Source organism: Natator depressus, chromosome 1, assembly GCF_965152275.1.
Source record: "Natator depressus isolate rNatDep1 chromosome 1, rNatDep2.hap1, whole genome shotgun sequence".
Taxonomy (NCBI): domain Eukaryota; kingdom Metazoa; phylum Chordata; order Testudines; family Cheloniidae; genus Natator; species Natator depressus.
In genome coordinates this window covers 241,093,000-241,119,830 of record NC_134234.1, presented here as the reverse complement: position 1 = coordinate 241,119,830, position 26,831 = coordinate 241,093,000, and the positions used below count along the sequence as shown (strand labels likewise).

Here is a 26,831-nt window from a genome sequence, read left to right as displayed (position 1 = left end):
GTGGTTCTCAAACTTTGGTCTGTGGAGCACCAGTAGTCCGTGAACTCCATTCAGGTTGTCCGCGGATAGTTCCCTCTAAGGTGCATGCCTGGGCGGCTGCACATGAGAGAATGAAGGGCCACCCACCTAATTAGTGGAGCCGTGCAAGTGTGGCTCCACTAATTAGGTGGCTGGACCCAGGAGAAGACGCACATGTAAGGTGAGGTGGTGGCCTTGGGAGGGGCGTAGGGGGTAGGTGGGAGGGGGCAGTGGGGTGAGAAGAGGGGGTGGGGGAAATTTGGGACATGCAGGGCTGCGACAGCCAGAGAAAGAGGTCACTTTCCCCAGCTCCAGGGCTGCAGCTGCTGGGGAGAGATGACTCTCCTCCCCAGCCTCAGCTCTGTGGCTGCTGTGGCGGGGGAGCGACCCCCCTCCTTCCCAGCCCCAGCTAGGCGGCTGCTGCAGTGGGACAGAGAGGGCACATCCATCTCATTAGAAAGGTAAGACTACTGATATTAAATATGAGTTATGTGCTTTTATTTGTAGAACAAAAAACATTTATTATTATTGAGGTTTTTTTTTAATAGAGCTTTTATCCAAAGCGCTTTACTATAGTTAGCTAACGGTACAAACAACATTTGGAAAGATCATTAAGTGGTCCACTGAGACGCTCAGAAATTTTCAAGTGGTCCGCAAAAATAAAAGTTTGAGAACCACTGCTCTAGCTCCTTCCCTCCCCCCAGCAGTGTCTTCTATGTGCGAGCTCTGCTCTGCTGGGTCCAGTGGCCCTCGTGGCAGCTAGCAGCACTGCAGCCCATTTTTGCAGGGGAAAGGAAATTCTACGCGCACAACGTTAATTTCTGCAAAATTCTACCATGTAGTCAATATACATATATACATAACAGTAACCTGAGCCCAACAGTGATAAGTAGTTCTGTAATTAGATTGTATTTCAGTGCATATGCAAAGGGATGCACAGGGGTGATTGTGCAACCTTAACTTTGGCATGTCCTAGTTTTTGAGTGCTTCCCTTCACAATCTTATTCTCCTAACATCTTTCGTATGAATGTATGGTATATTCATATACACGTGATTATTTTATATTGTATATAATATGAGAGTGCAAACATAAATACAGTAAATACAGCTTTTTTAGATGGGTCATTTTCAACATAATAGTAAATTTGGAGGATCACATCAAAATAAAAAAATCCTATCATATTTTATTCTGGTAGCTAATATTATCACTATTAATAAAATCAAAATGTTAATGTTTGTATCTGAATTTGTATTAATTCACTCAGTAAGTGGGGTTTTTTTTTAATTTAATTTTTGTATACTTTGGCTGATTGATTGATTGATTTGTAGGAGACATTACAGATTGATGAAGATGATAGGCCAGAGCTCGTGTGGTGGAAATGTAAGAAGTGGGCATTGCATATCGTAGCTCGTCTTTTTGAACGGTAATACAGTGATTAAAAACTAAGGTGGCATAAAAATGTTAATTTTTACTTAGCTATCTTTTATAGATATTGTTATGCAGACTGTATATCCTATATTCATACTGCACAGGCACGATATATTTATGATGTATGTATGTGCAGGTATTCTGAGAGATAATATACGAGTGGTAAAAGCCGGGGACTGGGAATCCGATTTCTGGATTTTGATCTTAACTCTGTCACTCACATTATATGTGGCAAATAATGGAATTTCTCTGTGTCTCAGTATGCCCATCTGTGAAACTGAGCTAATGCTTAACTACCTCACAGGGGCATTGCAAGCTTAATTGTTTAGGAAATGCTTGGATGAAAAACACTGTAGAAGCATAAATGATTTATTTCGATTTCTTGTCTGCTTGTCCCGGGAACTTTTCAGAATAATTTTTTGTCTTGTCCTTTGCCTGGTGGAATGATGACCAAGGTTTTATTTCAGACGTTTTTCTTCATATTCAGCATATAACTTGCAGATTTTTTTACTACTTTGAGACATTTTTAGGCTGATTTAGATTTGAAAAAAGAGATTCCGAGATATATATTTATGTGGATATTAGTGTCTTTAATCCTGAAGATTCTCAAACTCTTTACAGTCTATTGCATATAACTTTCCATGGAACAGCGGGGAAGAAAGGAAAATCTCTGGCAAAGGACTCCAGGGGAAATATATTTCCAAAAGATGCCCTGGCATCTTTGTCTAGTAGATCAGACATTACCTCTAATTTAAGGTTTCATCCAAAAGACTGAGTGACAATAATTTACCTGCCCCTCAGTTTTGATTTGGGAAGATGAAGGGCTAAACTGACCCTGCTGGGATTTGAACCTTTAGTTCTAGGGAGTTAGGATGTTCAAAACTGATTCCTTAATAGTTAAACCATCCATTCTGGGTAACATCGTGACTAATGTTTACCAAAATTAAGATTAGTTTTGTTGAATCCTGAAAGATATCTCCAAAGAAACAAAATGCAGATTGGGTTAAGGTTGGAAATATATGTATGTATCTTAAATTTAAAAACAAATATTTAGAATCTAGAAACTCTGAATTACAGCTTTTTGTGGAAGCCTAACACTTCCTATCCCTGTCCACCATCCTTCTCTGATTAGGATTACAGTTGCAATAATGAATATTAGAGCAGTTTAGAAACTTTTCACATCAACTAAACATTTAAAATAGAATACATTTTATACATGTGATGGCTCTTGTTTTTCCTCTGTGAGGAATGAACAAACATATTTATCTGCATGCTATTATTTTAAACATCTATTTCCATTTGAGTGTTTGATCTGACAGTCTGTAAGCATAACACTATTGTTACCCTCCTTAGTTAAGGGTGCAGCGACCTTTTTGAGGAACCTTGGGCTGGCAGGGGCTGAGAATGCTTTGAAGATGGTGCAAGCTAGTGCTTTGCCACCATTATCTTTCATAAATAAAGCTATTAGTTTGTTACAGGAAATCAAAATGATGCTCTGATTATGGAGAAAGGCAAACATCACACATTTATTGTTTTTAATTTTAAAAACTCAGGTTGCATTATTTTAAGCAAAATATGCTTTTCCAATAAAACTGTTAAAAACAATATAACTGATCAAACTGATGTTGTAATGCCTATTGGTCCGATCCTTAATGAGGATCTGCTACCATGTGACAAACCAGTAGCTCTAATGTGAGTTCCTGCTGTCCGAGGCTTCAGTACAGTCCGGTTTCACTTGCTAGTTCTCAGTGCTTCCAGTAAAATTCATTCAACTTTTCATTGCTGCGTCTGCCTGCCCATGTTTAAATTCTGAAATATCAACACAGAAATATTTAAAAAAAACCCAAAACTATGGGTTTAGGGGGGAGGGATAGCACAGGGGTTTGAGCATTGGCCTGCTAAACCCAGGGTTGTGAGTTCAATCCTTGAGGGGGCCATTTAGGGATCTGGGGCAAAAATTGGGGATTGGCCCTGCTTTGAGCAGGGGGTTGGACTAGATGACCTCCTGAGGTCCCTTCCACCCTGATATTCTATGATTCTATGGAATTCATATATCCTGTGACAAAAATGCAACTTTAGTTATTGGCTACAACATTGTGCTTTGTGCATAGGTAAGAAAGAAGGGGAAATGGATCATTGTGTGGGATATAATGGCCTAGAATGATGTTTGTGGAAAGAAATTATTCAATGTATATATCTCTAGTGAAAGAGGAGTTCTGCTTCAATGGCTTTTGTATGTTTGCAAGCTTAATCAAGGACTATGTTGTCTTGGTAAACAGAAAACTTCTTTGCTTCAAAAGTGTAAATACCTGTTTTCTTTTTTTGTTTAAAGGTATGGAAGTCCTGGAAATGTAACAAAAGAATATTTTGAATTTTCAGAGTTCTTCTTAAAAACCTACGCTGTGGGAATCCAACAGGTAAAGATGTTGTTTCTTGTTTCTGAATTAGGATAACTTTCTGTAGAACAACCCTGTTATCTTCCTGTAGCATCTTCATATAAGACATAGGACCCTTTAAAGAAACCACAAAAAACTGGTCCAATACGCATCGTAATCAATGAGAAATGGCTTGGAACTCTTGTTAGTAATGATATTTCCATCTTGGGGAAAATAATCCAAATTGCAGTGATGCAAAAGGAGGGAGACATCCGAATATCTGCAATGCAGCAAAAAACGTAAGGGTGATAGGCAGGAAATGCTAGTAAAAAGACTGATGCAATTTGGGCTGGTTACATAGAGGCATCACAGCAAAGAAGGTCTTATTTCTAGGTCATGCTTCCTACGTGGTTCTGCTGCAACTAACCCTGGAATACTGAAATCTGTTCTGGATGTGTCATTACCAGGAAGACATAGGTAGATTGGAGAGAGTTAGGAGCTGATCAGAAATACTCAGACGGAATGATTTTCCATTGGAGAATGCAGGAAGGTTTGATGGTTTGATTTTTGACAAAGTTGCAATGGAAAACATAAAGATTTTGAAACTGTCACTCTCCCTGGTGTACTGTCAGCTCTACAGCCGAGGGTTCTGGGCTCCCAGCTCTTTGCCAGCCTGCCTGAAGAGCTGACAAGGAGCGGAGTAACCAGCTCAGCTAGGGCTTTCAGGCTCCTGGCTCCTTCACAGCTTGCTAGGAGGACTGCAGAGGAGGTGGAAGCCCTGAGAGCTACGACTCCCAAACTCCCTGGCTCCCAGCTCAGTCAAGGCTTCCAGACTCCCAGCTCACCTTTGGCCCACCAGGCAAGAGTGCAGGGAATTCAGAGCCTGGGAGCCCCAGATCAGAGCTCCTCAGCAACCTGGTCTTCCAGGGTTCGCATCTCTGGTGCTGCCTGCCAGGCAGACTGCCCCAGAACCTGGGCTGCCTTCCCTTTTGTAGAGAACTTCAAAAGCTTTGGTCTAAATCATAATGAAACCAAATATTGAAATCTCTGTGAAACGTAATTGCCTTTCTCTGCACAAAAAAGGTCAAGATTAAATACGTGTAAGCTTGGCTAAAAAGCCCAGGAGAGAGAGGACATGATAATTCTATGTAAATTTGAAAGAGCTACACATCAAAGGAGATAAATTATTTTGGAGATACAAGTGATACAATTAGAAGTAATGGATGAAACTGAAAGAAAAACTGTCCCGTCACTTGAAATACTTAAAACTTAGACTCTCTAAAAGACTAGGAAGTGTACCTCAGGGAACAATTTGCCTTTTAAGGCAAATGGACTAGTTGATCTACATAGGTCTTTTCCATTTCTAGCTTTTAAGTTCATGATTCACCACGCTTCTCATATGTATTGAGTGCTGTAGTGAAACCATATTGCTAAGTATTCATTATATATTTATTGCTTGTTAAGTGCTAACATTGTGTTAGTGACTGTATGAGATACAGACAGTTCCTGCCCCAAGGAGCATGTAGTAGAGAAGACAAATATAAGACCCAACTCCCAGGGAGCCCAAGAGGAAGGTATAGGTTCACAAAATATGCTACAGTGTGTTTACTACTCTACTATGAATAATTTTTATGAAACAGAACTGCCCTTTTGAAAATAAATGACCAGAGAATATTTTGTGGTTCGTGTACTTACCAGTTCTCTATCGTTGTTAACTCATAATAGGTCTCCTGTCATTATTAGTGACCTACTGTAAATATTTTCTTACTTGCTATATACACAGAAACCTTCTATTTATAGAGGAATACTGTAGAATGAAAGGTCCCAATTGTTGCAGTGGATTGCTGGTCTAATCAAAGAGAATGAATGTGATCTAGTAGTTATAGCAGGCAGTTGTTAGGACTCCTTCCCCTCTTCCCAGCTTTGCCATAAACTTGTTGCAACCTTAGTAAAGTCACTTAGAGCTCAGTTTTTAAATTTGGATTCCTCAAAATTTGGCACCTAAATTTTAGCCACCTAAATCCTATTTATAGATTTAGGTCCTACCATTATCTACCAAAGTTTGGACATATAGCCCTTAACATCTGTGCCTTACTTTTCCCCCATCTGTAGAAATGAAGATATAACTTACTCCACTGAGTGCTGAGGCTTATATAGGCCCCAATCCTGCAAACACTTATGCATGTGTTGAATCTTACTACTGTTAGTAATTCTGTTGTGGGAGAATTCCTGGTAATAAAGGTTTGTAGTCTCAGAACTTCAATGTTTAAATTATTACTGATGTTTGGATAAAAGGCATTATAGAAATGATTAATACGTGAGCTTCTACTTAAAATTAAATTGACCTGTCAAAATGTCTTCACTATAAAAGATTAAATTGTGTGTTTAAAATCTTCATGCTTCATTAAAAAAATAAATTTACTATTCCCTTAGGTTCTCTTAAAAATCTTAGACCAGTACAGGCAAAAAGAATATATTGCTCCTCGTGTGCTTCAGCAAATCTTAAACTATTTGAACCAAGGGGTCAGTCATTCTGTAACTTGGAAGCAGATGAAGCCACACATACAGGTCAGTGTGAAAACACAGTCATAAACATTTAAATAACGCTATTGCCATGAGCTGAGGTTGAGACTTCTGCTGTTATGAAGGGGCTTGGAGAATCTCTCTCACTGCAGTCAATCTGGAAAAATAGTTTGCACTGAGATGTGCTTGTCTGTTACTTTATTGTTCTGTTTACCTTTTGCCTTTATTGCAGATATTTGCATTTGAATAAGAGCTTTTTACCTCCAAGAACAGCTTTTTACTTTGCTTGATCCTGCAATGAAGTCATAATCTTATGTTTTTGATTACTCAGTCTTTTGCCTTTGGGTATGATTCCTGCAAAGATACTGGAACAAATTATTAAACAATCCATTTGTAAGCACCTGGAGAATGATAGGGTTATCAAGAATAGCCAGCACGGATTTATCAAGGTCAAATCATGCCAAACTAACCTAATTTCCTTTTTTGACAGGGTTACTGACCTAGTGGATGGGGGGAAGCTGTAGAAATGATATAGCTTGATTTTAGGAAGGCTTTCTACACAGTCCCACATGACATTCTCATAAGCAAACTGGGGAAATGAAGTCTAGATGAAATTACTGTAAGTGGGTGCACAACTGGCTGAAAGACCATACTCAGAGTGTAGTTATCAATGGTTCTCAGTCAAATTGGGAGGGTGTGTCTAGTGGGGTGCCATTAGACACACCCTAGCAGGGGTCAGTACAGTATTAATCAATGTTTTCATTAATGACTTGGATAACAGAATGGAAAGCATGCTTATGAGATTCGCATATGACACCAAGCTGGGAAGAGTTGCAAGCACATTGGAGGACAAGATTAGAATTCAAAAGGATCTAGACAAATTTGAGAATTGATCTGAAATCAACAGGATGAAATTCAAATGACGACTAGTGCAAAGTATTTCACTTAGGAAGGAAATATCAAATGCACAGCTACAAAGTGGGGAATATCTGGGTAGGTGATAGTACTGCTGAAAAGGATCTGAAGATTATAGTGGATCACAAATTGAATATGAGCCCACAATGTGATGCAGCTGTGAAAAAAGCTAGTATCCTTCTGAGGCGTATTAACAGGAGTGTTGTACAAAAGACATGGGAGCTAATTGTCCCAGTTGGCACTGGTGAGGCCTCAGCTGGAGTACTGTGTTCAGGTTTAGGCACCACCCTTCAGGAAAACATGGGAATAAATTGGAGGGAGTCCAGAGAAGGGCAACAAAAATGATAAAGATTTTAAAAGCCTGAACTAGGAAGAAAGAAAAAAAAAAAACCTGGGCATGCTGAATCTTGAGTAAACAAGACTGAGAGGGAGCCTGAGAACTGTTTTTCAAATATGTTAAGGGCTGTTATAAAAAGGATGGTGGTAATTGTTCTTCATGCCCAGTGACAGTAGGGTAAGAAGTAATGGACTTAATCCACAGCAAGGGAGATTTAGGTTAGATATTAGAAAAAACTTTCTAACTATAAGAGTAGTTAAACTCTGGAATAGGCTTTGAAGGGAGGTCGTGGAATCCTCATCACTGGAGATTTTTAAGAACAGGTCAGATAAACACCTTTCAGGGATGCTCTGGTTTACTCGGTCCTGCCTCAGCGCATGGGGTTAGGCTTGATGACTTCTCAAGATCCCTCCCAGTCTTACAATTCTATGATTGTAACTATAGATATTTAAAATTGTCTGCACTGTAAGATAAAGGAAGGGAAGACGAACTGTGAGGGAATGAGCTCTTGTTTAACCACTTCTTTTGTCATTAGAACATGTGGGAACAGATAAAGAAAATGATTTTCATCTCCATATCATAAAGTCCCCATGTTTAATTAACTTTATTAGAAGATAAATCCCATGAGTATTAGGAGGATGAGGGAAAAGTAAAAGATCTACTCTCATCTTAGTGCCACATTGTGAAATCCTTGCACAGAATGATATGTTCTGCTTTTATTAGATTGTGCCCTGCGGTATATTCTTTGTGTTGTGCTGGAGTATGGTGGAGTAAAACTTATTGCTGCCTTCTGAGTCCTTTGAAAAACACAATATGTGTATTGTAAGATTATCCCAGTAAGTAAAAATAATTTAAGAGGATTAGTTAAACGAACTTTACTTGTGTATGAAAAGGTACAATGGAGTAAACATTTTGAGGGGGGGAAAGCTGTACTTGAAATATGTTCTGTGCACTTGAACATGTTTGATTTCTCTGCTCTTAGAGTATATCTGAAGAAGTGATTTTCTCCCTAATGTGTTATAAAGATGAGGATGAAGAGCTGTGGCAAGAGGATCCATATGAGTACATTCGCATGAAATTTGGTAAATGTCTGTGCTTAGTGTTTGCTCTCTGTTTTTGCTATAATTGTGCGTTATAGATCCCTAAATTACAAAACTGTATTTGCCACTATGCCACTGTAGTTGTATCTTCACCAGGGTTCAAGGGAGACTCTAAAAGTGAGATGAATTGTTCTTTAAAGCCTACTCTGTAAATGTAAGTGGGAATAAGCTAGTTTTGTCCATTTAAATAATGTGCTATATTTATAAGATCGGCTCTAGAAAGGTTGCTTACCCGCTTCAGACCAAGCTTGATTGTTCACTTTATTCTTGCCCTTCCTCCCCTTGCTGCTTGGGTACCTGATGCATGTTTTCTTAGATTCCCCCATTTTTCTCACTTAAACACACCTTTAAGGCCCTGTATTGAATCACTGTTATGCTTAGACATGAGACCCTATTGTAAAGCAGTGCAACGCTAGTTGACCAAAGGGGGCTTGACATACCCACCTTCAACAGGGTTGGAGTACATTTTGAGTGCCACTTATTTTTATTAAAATTTTTGAAATAATTAGAAATAGGCATTCTTTCAAAAGACAAATGTAGGAGTTAAAGCATAGATTGCATGGGGCCATATTATGAGTCCCTTATTCCCCTTTCAGGAGTAGTCCTACTGGAGAATAGGGTTTTTCTGGGTTTTTTTGTAATAGTATAGGAAATCCTGCTGGAAAAGTCCCTAGAACTAAGCATCACAGAGGGAATTAAGTTTTAAAAATACCAAAACTGGTTAACTTTTAGCTAGCATTTTATAAAAAAAAGTGTCATTTAGATTTTCTTGGAATAGTAGAAAATAAAACCTAGAAAGAGGTACTGTAGAACAATAAGGCATCATAAGATATTAATATTCAGGGGGGCAAAGATGTAGCCAACACGTGAGCATCTGAATCCAATTCTGAATCCAATCCAATGGACAAGCATTTAGTTCTTATTTTTTTCTTATATAGCTGAGGCACTTAGATTTTGCCTTTTTCATTTGTAAAAGGAAAAAAGAATGAAGTTTAGGGAGAAATACTCAGGGTGTGAAATTCAGTTCTGACAGTATATTTAATATGCGGCGTCTGTTCTGACTTACTTGGGAGATACCAGGAAAAATAGAAATTGCCTTCATATTTCTAGACCTCGTTCATTATCCCATCTGTTATCTGATGCTGCAAAAATTGAAGGGAACACTTCAAATTCATGTAGCAATATTTTGCAAAATAGAAGAATTTTATAAGGTATATAATACACTTGCAATGTGTTTCAAGGAGGATTAGTTACAATCAAGGACGTAAAAAAATTCAGCTTTTTTAGTTCTTTGGTATAGCCATAGATTCAAGAGTACTCTAAATTCAAATACATTTAGATTTAATGAAGTTTTTCATAAGGTCTGTCACTTTTTATTTTTAGTGACATGAAACCACAATGGACTTCACCGACAAACACATGGCACTGCCGCATTATTGGTGCTGCTACTGTAAATGCCGCCATTAAAAATTTTGCCACCATTTACTACGCTGTGATATCTTAGATACCACAGAAAAAATAAATCTCTCAAAAAGAGAGTGATTGGTATTTGGTATACTGGGAAGGTAGTTGATTAAATAAACACTGGTCAAAGGTTACCGACACTCAAGTTATCAGAGTCCATAGGATGAAGAAGACCATGAATAAATGTAATGTTCTTTTGTCACCCTGGTTCTGTGACATCCATCCAAAGCTCTTACTCTATGTATATTTGAAAATGATCTGTGAGAATTTTATTATTAAATTGTACTCAGTGACTGAAAACGCTTTCTTTAAATATTGTTAGATGTGTTTGAGGATTATGCATCCCCTACAACAGCAGCCCAGAATCTCCTCTACACTGCAGCAAAGAAGCGAAAAGAGGTACTGAATTATTCTTTTTAAAAAAATTATTCTTTCTTTAAAAGGGCATCTGTCTATCTCAAATGGTTCTGTATTATCCTCAAGCCTTGAAGAATCTACCTTGCACTGGATAAGTGCTATCAACTTCTATATAATCAAAATTTCAATTTCTATTTTTAAACTAAGTTTCTAGTCATTATGGTTGCAAAGATTCACCTTCGAGATGTGAACTGAGTGTGAACAGATGCAGTTAATGTCTTCCCAAGTCTGCAGGCAGACAGCTCCAAAGTCTCTGGGGCCCAGAGCTTCCAAAGTGGACCCGATTCACATTAGTCTTCACTGTTGCTATTTAGAATCCCGTGGGGAGCAGTGAAACTGATGAGAATCAAGTTGGTTTCAGTCTGCTGTTTCTTGGGAAAGCTGTGGACAGGCGTAGAAGAAACAGGCATGAGAACTACTCACTGGGGAGGAAGACCCTAAACAGTAGGAGAGACCCCTATAGACCATCATCGTGCAGCAGCCAGGAAGGCTCTAGGGTAGCAAGAGAGAATACTTCTCCCTTCCAGCAGCCAAAATTGAGAGATTCAAATGTACTTTTTACCTACTAGCCAGAGGTAAATAAGTCAGATTGTTCTTAGAGCTTGCAGATAGCACCTTGGCAGGAATCCCAACATCCTCCCCTTCCCAATATCTGGGTGGAGGGTTGATTTCTCACCTAAATGTTGCTTCTGAACAGCAAGGGTGTCCCCCTATTTTCATATCAGTCTTTGGCTAATAGGTTTAATCTTTTGGCTTCAAGATATGTGGTAATGTTCTTAACACTGTGTGAGTGAGTGGGGTAGCAGGAGATGAAGGGGTTGGATAGAAGAGAGCTTGATGATGTATTAAAAAAAGAAATGCAATATTTAGAAAGTTGATGGGAGATCTAACAATTTATAGAAGAGAAGGTAGGAAACACAGTGTATGGGAAAAAATACTGAAGACAGCCAAGAAAGGATAGACCATGAATTTTTATAGAGTGGGGTGTGGGGTAGGGGGAGATGGAAAAATAGCACAAAATCTGGAAAGGATAGAAGTTACGAGGAAAGCAATGAGAAAGTTGCATTTTAAAGTGTATTAAGTTGATTGGCAGTGATGTTAACTATGGTGCATGATAAACAGTATATTACTATTTATATTCCCTTAAATGGCAAGGGTTATGGTTTTCCTGGCTAAGTACCCTGGTGGTTCAGGCTGATAGGTATATGAGTAAATTTTTCAAGCTCTTATTATCTTTCTAGAGCAGTTGGCTGGAAATGGATATGAAACTTTCCTTTGCTCAAAACCTATTTTAAAAAACAAACAAACAAAAAAAACACCTTGTAAGGCAACATTAAGACTAAAAGCTTTAAACACAAATCAAGAAATTCAAATGCTAAGCATCTCAGAGACAGGTATACTTTCTCATGTTGCACAGATGCATTTTTCATTGTTAGTTAATTTGTTAGATATATATCTTAATACATTACCAGGCAAAAAACTTCACTAAGTTTCAGTTAAGGTTTTAAATATCTGCCAGCTAGGTAATGAAAAAGCCTTTGAGACAATGTTGTAGTTTTCTTAAAGAACACAGACATTATCCTGAAAAGTCTGTTCAGGTTAGACTGCAAAAAATCAAGAATTAAAAAGTGTAAAGATGCAGTATTAAGGATAGCCAAGCAACTTTGTCTCTGCCCCTTTCTCTGACCTACCTTTTTGTGTAAGATCAAACAATTTGAGTTTTTTGATATATACTTCAATGTACACTTTTGCTTTGAAAAGTGACAGTGAAAATGGCACCTTCCCATGGACCTGCTCGCTTTGTGTATTCAGAATTATCTCTTCTGATTTTAGCGAGTAAAGTAAACAGCTAAGATGGAGTGAGCTCAATTTGATTCCTTCGTCTGCATGTTTGTTAGAATTATTTACTAAGTTCTGAACAATTGAAAGTGAAGGGGTTGCAAAGGTTAATAGTTAGAACAAAACACATTTGATATTGGAAGTCATTTGAGACAAAATAAATATGAAGCCTCAGGCTGCTGTTTCTAGAGTAACTTTTCAGAGTAGAACCAAGTCTGCAGCTCTGAACACTTAAAATCTACTTTCTTATATACTATGATCTTTCCCCTCACCTGCCCCAGCGTGGTTCCTTGCCTGCCGCCAGCCCCATTGTAGTAGTCTGCATTGGGGTGTTTATTTCATGAAGTCTGTAAAGCATATAATGTATGTGAAATCACATTAAATAAATGATTCTGCCAAGAGACCTTTCCAAGTCTGGTAAAGACCAATAGATTGGTTGTAATCTGGAGTTTCTAGACCTCACTGTTCTGGAATTTATATAGAACGAGTCAGAAAAGAAGTTAGGAATAAATTTAATAAGTGAGATTACTGCCTTGTTTGAACCCCTGTATCTCCAGATCACGTCTTCTAATTTGCTTTGAAGTTTCAAAAAAAATTGTACCTCACTTATGATCACTAATGTGAAATTTCAGGCAGATGCATCTATTCTTGATAAATGTGAGGATGGTGATTAAAAAGAGGCTTATAATAGGGCTTTCCACATTAACTGGAAAGAGACTGCCATGTTCCCATAATACATTATGGGCAATGTGGGTTAGTTCACATTGGTACTATATGAAAGCTTTAAGTTCTTGAGTTTCCAAACTTTAAAGGAAAGATGCTAATAAACAGATTTAAATAGTTCACTGATGCCACATGCAGATTATCCTCCATTTTGTTTGTGTCTTACTATGTTTAGGTATTACCGAAGATGATGGCATTTTGCTATCAGATCCTCACAGAACCAAACATTGACCCTAGGAAGAAAGACGGAGCATTGCACGTGATGGGATCTCTAGCAGATATTTTACTGAAGGTAAATGGATGAGGGCATATAGTATGTGTATGATCAGAATCTGTTATCAACTGTCCTTTCTAATTTAAAACATTAATTTTTAAAGTGTGGCTAGCCCTGAAGCACACTTATGAAGTCTGTGAAGTGATTTTTGCTGTGAAATACCAATCTAAAGTTCTTCTTAAAAAAAAAAAAATGAAAATTACTTCAACCACTTCTTTCTCTTCCCATTTTACAATCAGCCCTGTCTGTCAGACTACCTGCCTTGTTACAGAACAGTTCCTTGTGCTGTCCTGCTTTACTGATGAAATGGGACCATGTTACAAAATACGTTCCAGCCACAATTGGAACCTTGGATACACTGATTACCATGCCACCTGTCCATAGCAAAAAGCAGCTACTGGTCTTCTAGATTCTGTAAATAATGTTTAAAGTGTTCCAGCAATATGTTGTGTAGCCTGCCAGCCTCCCATTCTTCAATATGTGCCTCTTGCTCCCACGTCAAAATGACATCTAGAAATTATTCTACATGTATTAATGGGATAGAAATAATTCATTTGAAGGCAGAGAATGGTTTTATTAGTGTAGATTTGACAGTTAATGTGGGTTACTGAATAATACAGTATATCCAAAAATAAAGACGGCTCCAACTTAATTTTTTGTTTATTTCAACAGAAGAGTGTATTCAAGGATCAAATGGAGCTGATGCTACAGAATCACGTATTTCCATTGTTCATGTCTAACTTGGGGTATCTCAGAGCAAGAGTAAGTTCACCAAAGTTTATAGACTGCAATATGTGTCTGATTATTTTCTTTACAGGTTTATTTCACTCTGAATAACAGGCTGAAATGTAGCAGTTCCCACATGTTTCACAAACAATAATTTACTTCTCAGCAACTCCATTGTACAGAAACCTTTTCAGCATTTTGACCTGAAATAAAATTTATTTATAGATGTTTGAAATTCTAGGTGATCCATTTCTGTATGGCTCACTTTCAGCTCACTGTTTTGATCAAATTGGGAAACTTGAGCATTGGATATATGGTAACTTGTGGAGGTCCTTATCTGATCATTATGTCCAGTTTCGGGCACAACACTTTCAAGAAGGATGTGGATAAAGTGGAGAGAGTCCAGAGGAGAGCAACTAAAATAATAAAAGGTTTAGCAAACCTCACCTATGAGGATAGGTTAAAAACTGGGCATGTTTAGTCTTGAGAAGAGAAGTGTGAGGGGGCAACTGATAAGTCTTCATATATGTTAAGGGCTGTTATAAAGACCAGTTGTTCTCTAAATCCACTGAAGGTCTGACAAGAAGTAATGGGCTTAATCTGCAGCAAGGGAGATTTAGGTTAGCTATTAGGAAAATCTTTCTAACTATAGGGACAGTTAAGAACTGGAATAGGTTACCAAATGAGGTTGTGGAATCTCCATCACTGGAGGCATTTAAGAACAGGTTAGGCACGCCTGTCAGGGATGGTCTAAGCATACTTGATCTTGTCTCAGCACAGGGTGATGGACTAGATGACCTCTTGAGGTTCCTTTCAGCCCTACTTTTCTATGGTTATATGATTATTCAGTAGCAAAACTCAGTAGTTTGAGCTAAAGCCAAATCCAGTTTTCAGAGAGCAGTTAATGCCACTTTGAGGGTGAGCGGGGTTTAATCCCTAAACTCTTCCCCCCGTGCCCACATCAATCAGTAATGAGTGATTAATTTTCCTGCTAAGTATACATCTCATTGCCTAGGAATAAAACTTTAAAAAAATAAATCCCAAGCTCTCTTGTTCCTGATAGAAGTTTAGTATAACAATTACAGTTATATATTGAATCTATAGATGTTTGGGGAAAGGAGCAGAAGAGCCACTGTAGTGTAAAACCTGCACAGTATGTAGTATTTACTCTGTAAATGTGCAAACAAAAGAGCAACGATTTAAAACAGATAAAGAACTGTTAGCATGTGACTGAAATTCTTTGAAGAATTCTATTACTGCAGTAGCTCCTGACTTGCTTTCTTCTTGTACGACAGTCCTGTTGGGTTCTTCATTCATTCAGCACTTTGAAATTCCACAATGAACTCAACCTAAGGAATGCAGTAGAGCTGGCAAAGAAGAGCTTGATTGATGACAAAGAAATGCCTGTCAAAGTAGAAGCTGCCATAGCTCTTCAGGCATTAATAAGCAATCAGGAGCAAGGTACGCTACAATGGTTCATTTAAGTATATACTGATCATTTTCCCTGCCTAGATGACATGTTGCTATAATTTGCTGTGGATGTATATAAACAGTTCTTGCATTTAGAAATATAGATCCCTGGAACACGTAATCACATTTAGACAAGTTAATTTGCTCATTAGCTACAATATACATCATGGAACATTGGTTACAGATTTTTCTGACAGGTTTCTGTGTCAACACAATTCAGTTGACAAACCGAATGGTATCTTATTTCTTAACATTGAATTGAAACAATGGGTATGTTTAGGGCCAGATACTAGATGTGCATGTCTCTTGGAAGTAGATCATTTATGTGGACAGAATTCTAAGTGGTGGGGGATGTCTGAGTGTATATATATTATGTAATATGCTTGCATCTAAAAAGTACACTCTTGTTAGACTGACTCAACTTTTACTGGAAATGAATTGTTTTAAGTGTTTTTGCTTAAGAGAACAGTAAGGGTCCTAATAACTGAGACAGATTGTATATTTGTTTTTATGGAAAATTGATTTTTCCTAATTTGTTTTGTTGCCTTATTAGCAAAGGAGTATGTGAAGCCGTATGTCAGGCCAGTTATGCAGGAGCTGTTACACATAGTTAGAGAGACAGAAAATGATGACCTTACGAATGTTATCCAGAAGATGATCTGCGAGTACAATCAAGAAGTAGCTACCATTGCTGTTGACATGACACAACACCTGGTAAGAGACAGTAGAACAACATTGTAGTCACAGTCATAGGCCTAGCTTATTAAACATTGTTGCAAGCTTGTTTGAAATGAGCCTTTTTTTAAAGGGACACTGTCAGGTTTAAAATCATAATTTTAAAAAATTCCTACCTATATTGCTTACAGCTTCTTTGATTATTTAAAATAAAGAATCTTTTGAAATCTGATTTGCTTTTCACTGTTTGTTCTGTTTCCTTTTGGATTTCAGCTTGGATGAGGAAAATAGATGAGTCATCTAGTTTGTTCTGTTTCAATTCTAGTCTTTCACCCTTTGCCTATTCATGCAGTAGCATGATGGCATCAAATTCTGGTCTGCATACACTGCATGTGTTAGCTCCAAAATAAGCTGTTTTCACTGATGTTTTTAAAACACTTTACTGAAAACCTATCTATCAATAGTAGCTCTTGTAAACCATCCCCAAATGTAAATGTGGGGGCTAAACTACCTGACAGTTTCTCTTCAAAAAGTCCTTAAAATTACAGTAGTTTTGGCTGTTCTTATAGCTATTGCTGTTCTAAACAAGCCAGGATATTTAATAGCTTTGATTATTTAACTTAAGCAACTTGCCACAGTTAGGTTTATCAGCGGAGGGAGGAGAAGGTTTTTCCATTTTCCAAACTTCCCAGTTCCTTTACAGAAGTATCAGGCATGCCTCTCACCACTGGTGGCTTCATCACAGATGTTTTAATAATTTGAGGACACTGCAGCCACTTCATTATCCGTCAGTGGGCAATCCCTCGTTTTCTACAAGGCAAGCTGGAAGTATGAGTTGCCTCTAGAAGAACTGTCTGCTTTTTTTCTTTTCTTTCTTTTTAAGGCTGAGATATTTGGTAAAGTTCTTCAGAGTGAAGAATATGAGGAAGTGGAGGACAAGACAGTGATGGCAATGGGAATCTTACACACCATTGATACTATTCTAACAGTTGTGGAAGATCACAAAGAGGTGAGATGTCTCTGTTACATATCTAGTCTTCTCTCCTTTTTTTCATTACAAGCAGTTTTATGTATATATTAAATTGCTTGAGTTGAAAAGAGCATGTAATAGTTATGTAGCTTGGTGTATTAGGATCAAGTGATTCCTCTTAGTAAATGTGAATTTAAAGCTCAATGTAAAATGCTAATATTCAGTTGTATAGTTCTCATCTTTAAGAGATAATTAACATTTTTGAGGAAATAACACTTTAGCCTTTACTACAGCAAATATATTACTAGAAAGTGTTGCAGATTGTTACGAATACATTTTAAGCTAAATTCTCCCCTGAGAATGTTTGTTATAATTCACAGTAACAACCAATAGATAACTATTGGTAATGGCAACTTAGATTTTGATGTTTAACTCAGCAGTTACCTGGATGGAATTGATGGAGTTTGATCTACATATTATTGTACTGCAGGATGAGTTCTTGACTTTATATATTCATGATTTTTTCCTAATTTCATTACTAGGTAAAGCTCAGCTTAGGATTGTCTTCTGCTTTTTTCTGATTTTACAACTGTGTTGATTGAGGTACAAAGGAGGTCAATTGACTTGCCCCAATGTCACACAGTCGTTGGGTAGTTCTGAGCTTAGCTGGTATTACAGCACGAAGATGTTTTCTCCTTCATGCTGCTTCCTTGGTTATACAAGTTCTCATCACAAGAAGAAACCTATTTTTGAGCCATATCAGTCATCTGACAACAAATGTTTGAAAAGATTTTCTTGGTGACCACTGCATTTTGTCTAAGATTTCAAAGTATCTTCAATTTTTCATAAAAGATCTTTTTCAAAATAGAATGGAAACTAGGATCTAAAATGAGCTTTAGCACTGTTAGCTTGAAATACTGTTCTTTGGGGTTTGTTCAGGTTTTAGTCTAGTGGGCATCTATGTTAAGTTAGTCTTTTTGTGAGAACTTAGCAGTTCACTGTTTTGTAGTATGCAACACAAGATAATGCTTAACACTTTATCTTAGGATCTTTTACACATACATGAACACCTCAGTTTACTGCCTTCTTATGGAAATAGACTATGGTCAAGATTTGAAAAAGAACCTAAAATTAGACTCCTAAATCTGTATTTAGGCATCTAAACAAGTGGCCTGACTTTCAAAAGCACAAGGAGCTCCATGGGAGTACCTGTGCTTAAAGCTGAGCATATGCTCAAGAGGTTTGCTAGACTGGGGGCAGAGTGCTCCACACCTTGCAGGCGTGAGCCCTTAATGAATGTCATTGATAATAAAATTAAATGTCCTTGTTTGTTGGTTTTATGTGGGCTTGTAATGCAGACCTACACTTCTCTTTTGTGACTCTGACAGTTTTCACCCTTAAATACAATCTCCCTGCCCAACAACAATAAAATAGCTACTCACAGTAAAACCTGCTCATTCCAGCAAATGGCACCCTTTCCCCCAGCCTCAATACAATCATATACTGTCTTCTGGGAAGCTCGGTATGGGCCACAGGCAGGAACATTTTTTCTTGCTCTTTTTCCCCTCACCCCATTCCTTTTCTTCCCTCCTCAGCCCTATCGGGTTTCTGTGCTCAGGTCTGTCGTCAGACCATTTGGATGCAGCAGCTGGAGCAAGGGGGTGCTCTTCCAGTGTGATGGAGCTCTCAGCTAGTGCATGGGAAGCAACCATTAGTTAGGAGGTATTAAAATCTGTTAAGTAAACAGTTCTAAGGAGGATATTTGGGAAAACTAATTTTTAAAATAGCTTAGTACTTATAACTGAGTGCGTCCCTGTAACATTCTGATGATAGTTGAAAGTGTTTAAACCAGAATGGAAACTCTCTTTTTCTTGAAAGAACTGCTTAGTCAAACTGAATTAGTCAAGTGGATGGATCAAGTTACTCTGATTGTAGCTTTTTAAATAAACTGTCTTATTTTTATTTCAGATAACTCAACAGTTGGAGAGCATTTGTTTACAGATCATTGGCCTCGTTTTGCAGAAACACGTAATAGGTATATGCAGAAGCTGGCTTTTTGAACTATCCAGTTTGTTTTATATGGCAGAAAAAAGTTACTAATACAATATTTTTAAATCTAACACAGCAAATAGTACTCTCTTCCTGCCGAGTACTTTGTCAGGACTTCAGCTCAGGCTCGAATAAGCCACTTCTCTCAGGTCTAAAGGAAGTTCATTTTTAGTTCTGATTTGGGTATCCTGATCTCCTATTTTCATGTTACTAAAACTATTACAGTAAATTACATTAGCTTCTGTGCATTGAAGCACTGAAAAGCATCAAACTCAGTTCCCTATAACATTTTAACTTGATTTGAAATTAAGGGGAAGTGACCTTTGATTACATCTACGCTCTTGGCAGTTCCCTTTATTAAAAAGCTTCGGCGTTTTATGGCAAAGCCTGTAAATTAAAACAAATCCTTAGAGAATGGGAAAAAGTGCAAAAATGTTTTAGAAACAATTTCTTTAGTTTACTGGTAATGTATTTTTTCAATGCTTATAAGAAACAAAATATAGTGTGATTCCTCTTTTTTGGAATTTTTCAGTCCATATTCTTCAGTCTCTTACTATATAACATTTTGCCTTTCCAAAGCTGTCTGCTCTTTGCTGTATGGCCTGAGGGCATGTGTTTGAAAGATTATGGTATTTGCAAGCAAAACTTCTCTTTTACAGACCCCTACCTCAAATTTTCTTCTCTTCAGAGTTTTATGAAGAAATTCTCTCCTTGGCATACAGTTTGACGTGCCAGATGATTTCCCCCCAAATGTGGCAGCTTTTAGGTGTTCTATATGAAGTTTTCCAACAGGATTGCTTTGAATACTTTGCAGGTATGACTGTTCCCCAGCTGTAGTGTATTGTAACTGTTTGTGGATGCAGCTTTAAAAAGCTGTCTTGTGGAGTTACTTTCTTTTAGTCCATATTAGTGAAAAGAGCACATGTGCTTGGGCCTTGTTGTGAACACCCCAGTACAACAGTGAGCTAATGCCACTGTTCTTTGCTTGGAGAAATTTGGCTGAATAAGTCAGTCTTATACATTGTACTAGGTCCAGAGCTCAAAGGAAAATCCTAAAAATTATGAAACTATCAATTCGTTAGCTAAAATGTAGTTATGTCTGTGCTAATTCTTTTTCTCTGTCTACATTTAAAAACCCCACCTTGCAAAGGCATCTGCTAGCGCAGATAGCTGTATGCAGAAGCGTTAGGACTCCTGTCATGCTCAGGCGTCCAAGCTAGTAGATCCCATGGCAGGGTCAGAGCCTTAATGGTTAGAGTTTTGGGGGTGTTGGTTTTATGTAAAATCTTTTCTTGTTTTTTTTAGATATGATGCCTCTCATGCACAATTATGTGACCATCGACACTGATACTTTACTGTCTAATCCAAAACATTTAGAAATCATTTACACTATGTGTAAAAAGGTAAGACTTGTATTTCTTCTCATAGTCCTTACCCTTGATGTTTGAGCATCAAATATTCAAGATAAGAGTGACCAAAGCTTGCCAGTTGGTGGTTGTTGATTGGTCAAGATGAAATGATAAGCCTTAGCTCGGTTCCCAGTGGACGCATGACAGAAACCACTTCCGCAGTTGTAACTGATTTCCTCATCAGAGAGGCCACAGTTTAAATGGACATGGGAATTGAATTCCCCTTTCATCCATGAAGCATGTGGATAGACCATTGTGGAAGAAACTTGCCATTCTGTTGCTCATGTTGTACCTGTTCTGTGGAAAACAGGACTTCACTTTGTCAGGCTGTTAATCTGCCATTATTCACCAAAACTGCAATCACATGGCAGAAAATACCAATTATCAAGGATACTCATAATAACTTTTAAAATAATGTTTCCCACAAGAAAAGGACAAGCATTGAAATAACGTCATGGAAAAATGTTAATATTTGTGAAGAATTATATGGATTTTGCAGACCCTAAGGTCACAGTTTGAATTCTCCAGTCTTGTGCTCCTTCACCATGGTTTCTTATATATACATCTCTCCATACACATGCGCTCTCTCTCTCGTGTGTGTGTGTGTGTGTACTTCCACAGCAGATTGCATACGATGTTGTTGGGCTGAATTACCATTCTTGTTGTTAGGTATTAACTGGAGATGCAGGAGAAGATGCAGAGTGTCATGCAGCCAAACTTTTAGAAGTAATTGTTCTTCAGTGCAAAGGGCGGTGTATTGACCAGGTAATGTATTACCAACAGCTTTTTATAGATTTGATGCTGTGTACACACTTCTATATAAATACAACCACATTCCTAGGAGTTTAGTAGATGAAAAATGTAGATTTAAGGAACAAATGTAGGAAATCAGATGTTCTAAATGGAATTGTCCTCCAGCACACTGACTGTGCAAAGGATGTAAATGAGTTCAAGAGATTTTTTGGATTTGTTTCTCGTGGAGGAGATTAAAGGACATGGCATCTTGAAAAAGCAAGAAAATGGGATTAAAACTGAACAGTAAAAGACTGGTACCTTGGGTAGGATTCTCTTTCTGTTTCCTAAATTTTCTCCTGATAGCATTACGTGTTCTGAATTGAAGGAGAAATTTTAATACATTGCTATGATTTAGAATTTAATCATGCAAGTCAAACTATTGGAGTTGTTTCCCACAGCAATATGAACTCAGACTTTTTTTATGATTAGTGCTGTATTTTGAATTGCTGTGTATGCTGTAAAATGCATGACTTAATATTTGCAGTATGGCTGTATTATAGTTGCTGTGAGTACCATAACTACAAATTTCCTGGATCTTTGTATGTACATTTTCAACCACTATTTGGATTAGTGTACTTTTTCACATTAAGGGCTAAATTCTTCTTTGTTATTCCTTTATAAAACCCCTGCTTTGCACAGCAAGAACAGATTGTGTCCATTTGTTCCTGGACCCTTACATTTACTGGATAATTCTGAAGTTAATTTAATTGAAATCAGTAGAATTCCACTCATGTAAATCTGGAGTAATTGAAGGGAAAATTTTGCTCGTTTTTTTTTTTTTAATGAGAAATCTGAAAGGGGTGGGATTAAATCACATAAATTTTCAATGAAATTAATGTGTAAAAGCGCCACATCTGTGTTTAATGAAATGATTGCACATGGAAAGAAAAATTTTCTCCCATGCTCATAAATATTCAAACACATTCCCAAATATGCACTTGGGATATGCCTGCACCTTCTTATAGGGAACTATTTATTTCATAATCTAGACATAGAAACTTGTGCAATGCAAATACCTGTATAACTATACTCTTTGCAGACTTTTGTAAGAAGTTTTTCACCATACTTTGTTACAATTTGGCAGAATATATATTTCTTGCTGAGGATTATGTACATGTCTTGTGAAGCTTTAAAACTAAGATGTTTTTGATTTAGCTTAAGACAAGAAAATATTTGAGCTCTTTTCCCAAAGCTGGAAAATGCCTTTTATACGCACTAAAACAAATCCTACCAAATTTCCCCAAAATATTTACCTTTGTGTTGAGACTAGCCATAACTTTTAGTCCAAAGAAAGCTTTATCAGCATGCAAACAGAGTCTTAAGGTGAAGGTACACTCTTGCTTTTATATTGGGAAATGAATATACTGTACTATTATGAGCTACAAGCAGAATTCCAGTTGACTCTTTGTCTTCAGCAGGTTTGAGACTGATAAATGCTTTTAAATTGTCATGCAAACTGGCAGTATTTTTAACATTTAATTTTTTCCCCTCCTGTGTCCCCAGTGTATCCCACTCTTTGTAGAAGCTGTGCTAGAGCGATTAACTCGAGGAGTTAAAACAAGTGAGCTTCGTACCATGTGTCTTCAGGTTGCCATAGCTGCCCTTTACTACAATCCTGACCTACTTCTGCACACATTAGAGAACATCAGATTTCCACACAACCCTGAGCCCATCACAGCGCAGTTCATAAACCAATGGATGAATGACACAGATTGTTTTCTTGGGCAAGTATTAAGTTTTTCTCTTTAAATCCTTGTTTATCATTTCTTGGCAGCAGACTTCCGAGCTTGTTTTGAATCCCTAGTCACATTGATTGAAGAAATTAAATTCCAAAGCTAAGTTTAAATAACAGTAACCCACACCAGAAAAATCTAAGTGCTGTAGTGCTGTTAAAGGTGACCTGCACGTATTAAGTTTTTCTTTTCTGTTACATGCTGACTATCCTGCATAGCAAGTATAAGATGGCATTGAGCACGTACTCAGTTTTAGCCTCTCAGGTGCCCTGAGGTTACAGAACATCTGCCTCTGCATGAGATGGCCCAGTATGCACTGGGCTGGGGATCTCAATCACTGAAGTAGGGAACCAACCCAGCAGGATTTTAGGGAAATGATTGAGTATGTGGAGTGTTTATACAACTTTTTTCTATTCTAAATTTTTAAAATGCGCTGAATGTAGTGTGAGGTTTTTTTTATTAAAAAAAAAACAAAAACCTAAACCATCCCCGATCAAAAAAATCCTCTACTCTGTTCCTAGTCGCCTCCCCCCCCCAGTCCCCCCCCAAAAAAGAAGCTGGCTGCATGAATCAAAAGGGGCTCCACGGTTCACATTGCCAGCATAGTGCATACTGGGTCATCTCAGCAAGATGTAGGCATCTGCAATCATTTGTGACCCCAAAAAGCAAAGAAGTCTAACATCCTTTACATGCTGAATGGCTTGTGCCCTTAATTCAGGACATTTGGCACATAATATTTTTGAAAGTAATGTTTTTTCTAAAGTTTGTTGGGGCAGTGGTTTGTTGAAGCAGTGGTTTTCTAAAGCTGTTTGTTTTTCTTAGGCAGTTATTGGCTAAACGTTGGGCAGCATCTAACCATGAAAGTCATTCTGATCAAAAATTGGAGCTGTAACTAGCTTTCTGAGCCAATTCGTTACAACACTGTTGTAATGTCTTACTACCATATGTAGTCTGGAAAAAATACTTAGTTTTGGGGGTGTCCTCTAGGATCCCACACCCATTCTTCCTCCTTTTACTTGTAGTTTTTCCCCAAAGGTCCTTGCATTGCTTTGACCCTCCCTCCTAGCTGAAACCCTTTCGCATGGCTATCAGCTTCAGCCAGAGAATGTGTACGTTATTGGCTGCAGTGGCTGAGTTAGTGCAGGGTGCAAACAACACAAACACAGTTTTAATTAAGCCAATGCATATTGCGCTTGGGTTACTTTGGTAGAGGCAGGTGGGGTATAACCAGAAAACAACTGAAAGGTAAAATATCTCATGACATGCCAGGTGCTTGAAAGGCATACGCCATATGCGTAGAGTAGGTAGGTTTATCTCTGTCTTCCTTCTCTTTACTTTTTAAAATGTATTACTTAGATGACACAGTGGGAAGGGGAACAGTTTGTAGGCTGCAGCGAAGCGGGGAAACCCAACATTTCTCAGAGGTTTTGGTGAACTTCCAGGTCCTGTGTGCACATTCTGCCAATTGGACCAACACTGCCAGAGAGTTGCACATAGCAGTGTGGCAGAGAGGCCAGTTGCTGCAGTATAATTTGGCTATAGACAGATGCCCAATGGAAAATCTCATCCTAGTATTGTCTTTTAGGTAATGGTTTTGTAAGGATTGGTTGGGGAAGATAATATAGCTTAAAGAAATGTGAAGTGTGTCACAAAGGTTACTTGAATTGATGATTGAAAAGTAGGGAGGATATTTTGTGACAGTGTCGGGAATCTCATATTAAGGAATTCATATATATTTCTTATAACGTGTACATGGCCATACACTTCTGTATGTCTGTTCGGAAAGCTGAGAATCTCCTCTGTCCAATGGTATAAAGCTCCAGTTTCTTGTTATGCTGGATTACAAGGCATTGGAGCTGAAGCCTGTCACTGGTCTAAAGCCTTGAATACCAAGGGGAGGGATGGAGAGTGAAGTCCATACTTCAAGAGAAAAGATGAATATGTCTCTTTTTCACATAATTGTCCACATGGATCCCAATTCTGGTTTGCACATGTCCTGGATTCATGAATGAGATTGGGTTCTTCTGGCCAGCAATGTCCATTGTGGCAACGCCAGCACCCTGGATGCTCTCACTCCCCTTCCTTAACCAAGGGCATAAGGGGCAGAGCAGCTCCAACCATCCCTCTGTTCCTTCAAACAGCTCATGCTTTGTCTCCTTTTATTGTGCTCTATACAACTTAAATCTCTTTTGTATGTATTGTTAGTATATTAGTCTAGATAACATAATGGTTAGTTTTTCTGATTATTTTTATGCCTCTTGGCTTAAAAAACCCTAAATCATAACTTGTTAATATTAGGGACTTCCCCAGTACTGGATCTAGCTTCTGTGGCTGAAGCAAAGTCTGTGGGGTTCAAAACTTGCCTTTCCTTGTGATGCTCTTATTCCACTGAAGGATGGTCATATGAAATGCCTCTTTTGCCTTGAGGAAGTGTGTAGCTCAATGGATGTTGAATTTTATCATTTCTTTTTGAAAAGAATTCAGAAGGCAAAAGAGCCTTAAACTATTCCTCCTAGATCATTCAATGGGAGCCTCCTTAGAACTGGAGGAAAAAGGCTCAAATAGGTTTCATCCCTGAGTGCTCCTATTAGCCATGTTAGATTCCAAGTCATCGAAGGCTTGTCTCCTGTAAGAAAGATTCCAGACCACAGTGGACCTTGTCAACCACCTGCAGGCTTATTCAAAGACATTAGTAAGAGTATGGCTCATGCTTCTGAGTCATATGACTTTCTGTGTCTACATGATGTAGTTTGCTAGACTTCAACTATGCTCCATGCAAGGATGGTTGAAATCAGTGTATTTGCCAAGCAAACATCACATGGGCATGCAGGAGACAATCCTACAAGAAGTTGTGTCCTCATTAAACTGGAGGAAAGACGCATTACGGGTGTTTAAGGGAGTACCCTTCTCCTCCCTTCTGCCAACCAAGACTCCGCTCAGGCATAAGCAGCTCATTTAGAGCACTTGCAGACTCTGGGCATGTGGTCTCAGCAAGAAGCTTGTCTGTGCGTAACTGTTCTGGAACTCGGAGCCATCTGCCTGGCGTGCAGAGTGTTCCTTTCCTCTCTTCAGGGATCTGCAGTCCAAGTGCTGACAGACAACATCACAGAGGGTGGAGCAAGTCATCTCCACTCTGTCAGGAAACTGATCGGCTTTGGACTTGGTGTATTTACTGTAAAGAAAGTAACTGTTCTTTTAGGTTTATTTAAAAATATGGAGCTGCTCAGCGACTTGGAGTGCTAGAACTAATCCGTGGGGGTAGGGGAGGTTGAGCTGGATTAGACTGCCCTGTATAGGTGAAGCATAAATAGAGTGTATCCCCTGGATACTGTACATTTGTGGTGCACATCTGTACGTATATAATGTGCTTTGTTTGGATTGTTTAATGTAGGCTGAAATGTGTATTGTGTAGTTATTTAAGATTGAATTAGAGTGAGGGTGATGAAGAGACCAGTAAAACCCATCATGTGTATTATTTGTCATCTTTTCCTCGATGGCCTGAAATTTGAATGAGCCATTTTTTGCATGGTCAGTGTTTACTCTTCCTAGTAAAGATTCTTCTACAGAAACTAAAGTCAAAAGGAAAACTT

The 26,831-nt window shown here is 38.2% G+C and overlaps 1 protein-coding gene across 1 annotated transcript in view; it reads left to right on the top strand.

Moving 5' to 3' along the window:
- The window catches only part of IPO8 (importin 8), a 66,792-nt gene that overhangs the window by 26,579 nt on the left and 13,382 nt on the right, over positions 1-26,831 (top strand). Inside the window, exons 7-21 of the mRNA XM_074939287.1 lie at positions 1,348-1,442; positions 3,780-3,864; positions 6,256-6,390; positions 8,580-8,679; positions 10,484-10,560; positions 13,316-13,432; positions 14,087-14,176; positions 15,436-15,601; positions 16,164-16,324; positions 17,169-17,294; positions 19,224-19,290; positions 19,993-20,118; positions 20,610-20,707; positions 21,383-21,478; positions 23,012-23,232. Of these exons, the coding sequence (XP_074795388.1) occupies positions 1,348-1,442; positions 3,780-3,864; positions 6,256-6,390; positions 8,580-8,679; positions 10,484-10,560; positions 13,316-13,432; positions 14,087-14,176; positions 15,436-15,601; positions 16,164-16,324; positions 17,169-17,294; positions 19,224-19,290; positions 19,993-20,118; positions 20,610-20,707; positions 21,383-21,478; positions 23,012-23,232 (1,760 nt within the window). The remainder of the gene's footprint in view (positions 1-1,347; positions 1,443-3,779; positions 3,865-6,255; positions 6,391-8,579; positions 8,680-10,483; positions 10,561-13,315; positions 13,433-14,086; positions 14,177-15,435; positions 15,602-16,163; positions 16,325-17,168; positions 17,295-19,223; positions 19,291-19,992; positions 20,119-20,609; positions 20,708-21,382; positions 21,479-23,011; positions 23,233-26,831) is intronic.